This window comes from Propithecus coquereli, unplaced genomic scaffold (genome assembly GCF_000956105.1).
Source record: "Propithecus coquereli isolate 6110/MARCELLA unplaced genomic scaffold, Pcoq_1.0 Scaffold251, whole genome shotgun sequence".
NCBI classification, from domain to species: Eukaryota; Metazoa; Chordata; class Mammalia; order Primates; family Indriidae; genus Propithecus; species Propithecus coquereli.
The window spans coordinates 2,407,465-2,414,255 of record NW_012148075.1 but is presented as its reverse complement, the minus strand read 5'-3'; the positions used below and the strand labels follow the sequence as shown (position 1 = coordinate 2,414,255).

General features: G+C 33.4%; 1 protein-coding gene across 1 annotated transcript in view; it reads left to right on the top strand.

Moving 5' to 3' along the window:
• Window positions 1-6,791, top strand: part of CLASP2 (cytoplasmic linker associated protein 2) — a 196,750-nt gene that overhangs the window by 131,771 nt on the left and 58,188 nt on the right. Inside the window, exons 24-26 of the mRNA XM_012646884.1 lie at window positions 2,133-2,239; window positions 5,184-5,428; window positions 6,662-6,725. Coding sequence (XP_012502338.1) covers window positions 2,133-2,239; window positions 5,184-5,428; window positions 6,662-6,725 — 416 coding nt within the window. The remainder of the gene's footprint in view (window positions 1-2,132; window positions 2,240-5,183; window positions 5,429-6,661; window positions 6,726-6,791) is intronic.

Genomic DNA, 6,791 nt, shown 5'->3' with positions numbered 1-6,791 from the left:
TTTTAAGATCTAAAATGGAAAATATGCTAATTTAGATTTTAGAGCAATATATAGGAAGCTATATCACAAATTTCTAGGTTCTTTGGTTAAATTATTAATTTTTTTGGCATTTAAATGTGCTTTGACATTTAAATAATCTGCTCTTGAACACAGAATTTATATTCTGTGAACCATTATGGAAAATTTTTATGTTAACACAAAAAAGGTATATTATCTTTTGAACAACGTGAATGTGGTACGTGTATTGTTTAAGAGCAGAGGCCTTGAAAGAATATAGATACCGAGGAGTAGCCCTTATGAGTAGTGTGACTTGGACCAAATTACCTCCTTCTGTGCTTTAGCTTCCCCATCTGTCTTAGTTCATTTGGCTGCTGTAGCAAAATACCATAGTTGGGTACTTATAAATGACAGAAATTTATTTCTCAGACTTCTAGAGGCTAGGAAGTCCAGGATTGAGGCACCAGCAGATCTGGTGTCTGGTGAGGGCCCATTCTCTGGTTCATAGATGATGTCTTCTAGCTGTGTCCTCACATGTTGGAAGAAGCTAGCTAGCTCTCTGGGGTCACTTTAATAAAGGCACTAATCTGAGTCATGGGAGCTTTTCCTTCATGACCTAATTGCCGCTCAAAGGCCCCACCTAACACCATCACTTTGAGGATTAGAATTTCAGCATATAAACTGGGGGGGTCAGTGGGCAAACATTTAAATTACAGTACCATCTATAATCTGGAATATTAATAACTGCCTCATTGGGTGTCAAGATTAAAGGATATAAGATTTTTATTAGTTACAAGTTACCATAGTGGTTTTTTTTTAACTATGATATGTTTGGTTTTTTTGTTTGTTTGTTTCATGCTTGTACTTTTGACATTTCCTTCCATTTGAATACTTGCTTTTTTGTCTCCTGTAGGCCTATGTCTGTCCACTTAGGTGTAAGATGTGTTTGTGTGTCAGAGATGATGTTGCAATGCTAAGGTTCAATTGCCCTATTTGGCAGTTTTCTGATCATTAACTATTAAGAGTATCACCAGTGTTAACTAACTCTCCTTGCCTGACAGTAGTGCTGCCACTATTCATTGTTTCTGTGGTAATAGATGAGGTTTGTATGGTCCTGTTATTCCAGCCTCCAGACACCATTCCAGATCAACTGGTGCCCTCTACGCCCCCGATGTGTATGGGGCCTCAGGTGAAGGATGAGTACATTTTCACTTTCATCTGGCATTCATCTCAGATTTTGTCCTTTTCGGTTTCCATTGAATAATATTCATGTTTTATTATTTACATTTAATTTGTCGGAGAATAAATCATTTGTATTTTTTTTTCCTTTTCCACCAAGTAACTTTTCCCCCTTTCGGCAACCTTACTGAGCATTTTTCTCACTGGCAGATGGACATTTTTCTTTTGTATAACCTGTTTTGTCATTTTTAAATATAGAATTGTTTTATGTTTTCAGTTGTGTACTTCATCTTTGTATATATGTTTAAAAAAAAAAACCAAAATGGTGGATGAAGTGTTTTAATTGTAAATGATGGTATAGAAAGGAGTTGAGTGGGAGAATTCATCTCTGGTTTGTCTTTCCATATCTCAGAACGTCGGGCACATAGTAGACACTTAACAGATATCAAATAAATAATCTGTCTGGTTATAGAATGAAACCAACCTATCTTGAAGAAGAGGAGATGATAATTAAAGCTTTTTTCCTTGTAAATTCCCAGTGTGGTTTCATTGATCTCCCTCTCCTTATTGGTTGAGGACTGATCATTGTTCTGGGTTACCCTGTGGTTCAGCTGTATGGATGCGATTTGCCTGAATTGATAGAGCTGGATTAATTATAGGGCTATAGACTTGCAAGCCCTTAGTCAACCAGCCATGCTTTCTTCTACCTTGTGGTCATAAATAAATAGCTACTATTCTTTAAATTTATTTCCCATACATTGTCAATAATTTTAATTGCCTTTACCCTTTTATTTTACCAAGAACTAAATGTGCCCAGAAAATACAATATTGCTTTTAAAATGCTTTGCCCCATTGGTTTTTTTTTCCCCCTCACTTAAAGGTCTTAAAGTTTCCCAGCCTGACACTGTTACATTTATGACTCCTTCAAAGCTATTTTCCTTCTTTTATTGAATTAGGTCCAGGGTATGGGATTAGCCAATCAAGCCGACTGTCGTCTTCTGTCAGTGCCATGCGAGTCCTGAACACAGGTTCTGACGTGGAGGAAGCAGTAGCAGATGCCTTGGTATTCCTCTCCATTTCCTTATCTTTATAAATGTTCTAATTATGAAACTAATGTGTGAGTAATCCAGTTCACCCATGTGGGAAAGGGAATGGGAAATTTTTTTAAATTTAGGAATATGAAATATGGACAATGTAAAAAGCATAGCAATATAATTAATCCTTGATCTTTATTAATTATTCAGAATTTTAAGCCAGGACCAATAATACTGATAGGATGTCAGGAATATAAATAGCAATGTCTTTAATAATTTGTTTTATACACTAGTATACTACGAAGGTAAGAGCAGATAGATTAGTATATAAATATGTACACTTACAAGCATGTATAATAATTTCAAGGCTAGCTTAACCTTGAGTATTTAGGGATTATCTTAGTTGGGGTTGGATTTTGTTTAGTTTTTGGTATTTTTACAAAATTTTTATTTTTTAAGCTGAAAGTATAGCCTCAAAGCAAATTATAATGAAGATGTAATCATATCTTATAATTAGATATAATTCCTGGTTATTTATGCCTGACACATTAACAGTGAGGTATAAAAACGTATTCTAGGCCAGGCATGGTGGTTCACACCTGTAATCATAGCATTTTGGGAGGCTGAGGCGAGAGGATTGCTTGAGGCCAGGATTTCACGACTAGCCTGAGCAAGAGCGACATCCCGTCTCTACAAAAAAATAAAAAATTAGCTGGGCATGGTGGCACACACCTGTAGTCCCAGCTACTTGGGAGGCTGAGGCAGGAGGATCGTTTAAGCCCACAAGTTGGAGGTTACAGTGAGCTATGATGATGCCACTGCACTCTAGCTGGGGTGACAGAGTGAGACTGTCTCAAAAAAAAAAAAAAAGAATTCATTGTTAATAGCTACAATTTATCAAATATCATTACATGTATAGTTTTCTAACAGTCTATGTGTTTTGATTTTGTCCCTTTATCTCACGCATTTGCTTATTGTTTATAAATTAATATAACTGAGCAAGGACTTTGTTTTCTTGGGCGTGGACTGTATTGATCACCTCTTGTTCTGATGATATTAAATCAATCAGATGTTTTAAATATAATATTCCTCATCACTGTGTTTCTCAAATGTTTTTGGGATTTTTTTAATTGAATGATTTACCAGTTAAATTCTGCTTACATAAATATTATGAATTGAGTGGGTTATTCTTGAACTATTACTTATAATCCTAAAATGGTAAGTTTGAATTATATGAGAAGTATTTAACCACCAAGGCTAAAATCTGAATCCCAATAATCTGATTCGGTCTACTTCTGTTATTTGCATAGCACCAGATATTCCAGTCACAGCTATCAATTTTTAGGAAAAAACCTTTCCAGCTATTGAACATAATTAGTACCTGGAGAGAATCATAGAAATAAATTTAACTTCGGAAATGGCAAAGAATCCAAATAAGAAGAACATTTGAGTTTCTTTGGAAAAACTGGTTTATGGGAATATTTTTGTATTGGCTTAGATATTTCTCTTTGAACTAAAGGATATTGACAAGATTAAAGATACAGCCTGCTAATAAGCGGTTCTTTTGTATCTATATGTTAAAAAACGTAATGTTTCTTATCATGGACATTGTTAATGCCTACTTCCTTGTGCTGTTTAGCAAAATGTTCTTCATTATTTTCAACTTTTCTCTTTAAAAATTTACTGCTCTCAGCTCTTAGGAGACATACGGACTAAGGTATAGATACTGCTATTTTCTGACATCTTATGATACCATAACTTTTTTTCTTTGCTTCATCAGTTTAACAAATGATGGTCTTAAAATTCTTAGACATGCATCTGTTTATCTGTAAATATTATCAAGAGGGAGGTACTGCTTGAATAGTGTCTTGCTGGGGGTGCTAGTCCTGGCTACTTCATACACATGAGGTGAAGTCATTCACACTGACATCTGTAACAAAACTGATCCTGGAACCAACATGGGAAACATCACAGTATTATCATTCTAAATTAAGTTGGTGTCTCTAAATCAATGTAAGGCATTTAATGATGGAAACATCATTATAGAACTATTTTAAGTTCAAATCATATTTCTTTTAGATTTTAGAGATAATTTATTGCCACCTGAAACTATTTGAAATTATTGTGTTTAATCTCTTTCATAGAAATATCTTCACCACTCACCAGCCAAAGTTCAGATATCAGATTACATAAATATTTGTTTCCAACTCTCCCAAAGAAATCTCAAATAAACCGTTTATTCTCTCTCATTTCACTTTTAATATGCAAGGTATAATTGGCAGTTACATATATTGATAGTAAGCCTTAGATGTAAAGAAATCAAAGGAATCTGAATATGCTTTGTTATATTTATTGAAATAGACAACATAGATACACTGAGAAAAGCATAGTAAGCAAAACAGTTTTCCATTATTTGTATTTTACCTCTCGAGGAGACATGAGGGTTGGGAAAAAGAGAAGGAAGAGTGGCAAGAGAAGTGATAGTGGAGGTAAAAGGAAAATAGAGGAAAGAGAAGGTAGAGAAACAAGAAAAAATGGAACTTTACTCATAGGAAACATGCATTTATCTGATCCATTGTACTTCCTTTAAAAAAGTAGTATTTTCTTCTTACCAAATGAGATTTCTAGTAGTTTCTGGTCATTTACATTCTAGTAGTTCTTGGTTTTCCACAAAAAGAGGAAAGAAAAAAACCCATATTTTTGAGCACTTCCCACTTTATGTATCTGAACTTCCATATAGTCTTATTCTACTCCTACCACTTCCCTAGTTAAAGAATATTTTACCTTCTACTAACTAGCTTGTAAAACATGTTTTCTGAAGAAAAACTAAATATTGGCTTTTTGTTATTATAATGATTAGCATGCTTTGCACTGATTTTAAAACAGTGATCAATCCTTTTGTGGTCAGTAGATATTACAGAATACCAATATATTCATTTGACTGCTGCTAATGAGATTCTTTATGTATGACAGAAAAAACCTGCTCGAAGAAGATACGAATCATATGGAATGCATTCGGATGATGATGCTAACAGTGACGCATCTAGTGCTTGTTCAGAACGCTCCTATAGTTCTCGAAATGGTAGTATTCCTACATATATGAGGCAAACAGAAGATGTGGCAGAAGTCCTCAATAGATGTGCTAGTTCAAATTGGTCAGAAAGGAAGGAAGGTCTTCTGGGTCTGCAGAACTTGTTAAAAAATCAGAGAACACTAAGGTGAGATCTGTTATCTTAAAATAATTTTACTATTACGTTAGCACTTTTTGACTTGACTTTGTTTCCATAATGCTTTAGAAATACAGAAAAGACTTGTCCTAAATTCAGAAGGTTGCATCAAAGTGTTTTTCCCAAGCCTCAGTCCTTTAGGACCATCTGTATTAGAATTTACTAAAAAATGTTTCAATTCACTTGGTCTATTTAACAAAACATTTTAAAAGAAAACTTTTTATTTACAAATAGAAGTTAATAAAAATGTTATTGATTTTAATATTAAAATAAATAATAAAATGCATAACAATAACACTAACTGGTTTGTGAAAATTCATTCATGCTAAATTTTTCAGCGAGAGGAAAGAATGTTTATGCTTATTTGGAAATGAAGGTATATTGTTAATATGCATGTAATATATGAATCTTAGTGTCATATGAAGACAAATTGGAGTGAATTTCTCTAAGGACAGAAGTTTATTTTGGGTTTTGTTTCCTTATGGCTTTAGCTTGCTTTTTTTCCCCCTGCATTCTTCATTGTCCTTGTCTATGTAATGTTTTAAACCTTTATAGTCAACCCCTTTAAGAACCTAACTTCAGATATTTCATAGATTTGAATGTGGTAGAATGTAGAGGGTTACTTCTTGACTTGATACCTGTGAAATCAGGGTTTGATGTACTTGCTGTGTATTTATTTTAGAAAGTATTAGAACTATAAAATTTAAGATATTTATTATGTACTACCTAATGTATCTTCATGTGTAGATATCACAAACTTTATGAATCACTGCAATAAATCATCATAATATTGTTCCCAGCCCATCAAAATTAGATTCAGTATATCATTTTAAATGGCAAGGGAGTAGGCATAGTTTAGAAAGATTTTAGCCCCAAGTGGCAAAATTTAAGAAAACATCTTAGCACTTAAAATGATAAGATTCATGTGTTGGGAATGCTACGTGTAAAATTTCACCTGTCATACTATATTAATGAAATACAATTGTATTTCTTTTCACAAATTTATGCTTTTAGATAGTTACAAGACAATTATTGTTGCATTTGATAATTTTATATTTATCCCTAACTAGCAAATCCCACATATTTCTCAATTTTGAGGGCTGATTTTTTGAATTTTTGTTGTTGTTGTTGTTGTTGTTAAGAAACTTAATTATGTGTAAGGTGACTTTTATATGGTGTTTTCCTACAGCAAGATATTAATTAGCTATTTTATTATTTTGGCAGTCGAGTTGAACTGAAAAGATTATGTGAAATTTTCACAAGAATGTTTGCTGATCCTCACGGCAAGGTATGTTTTAGCATTTAAGATTATTTACTCCTATAGGATATCATTTGTATCTTACCCATAAAAAAA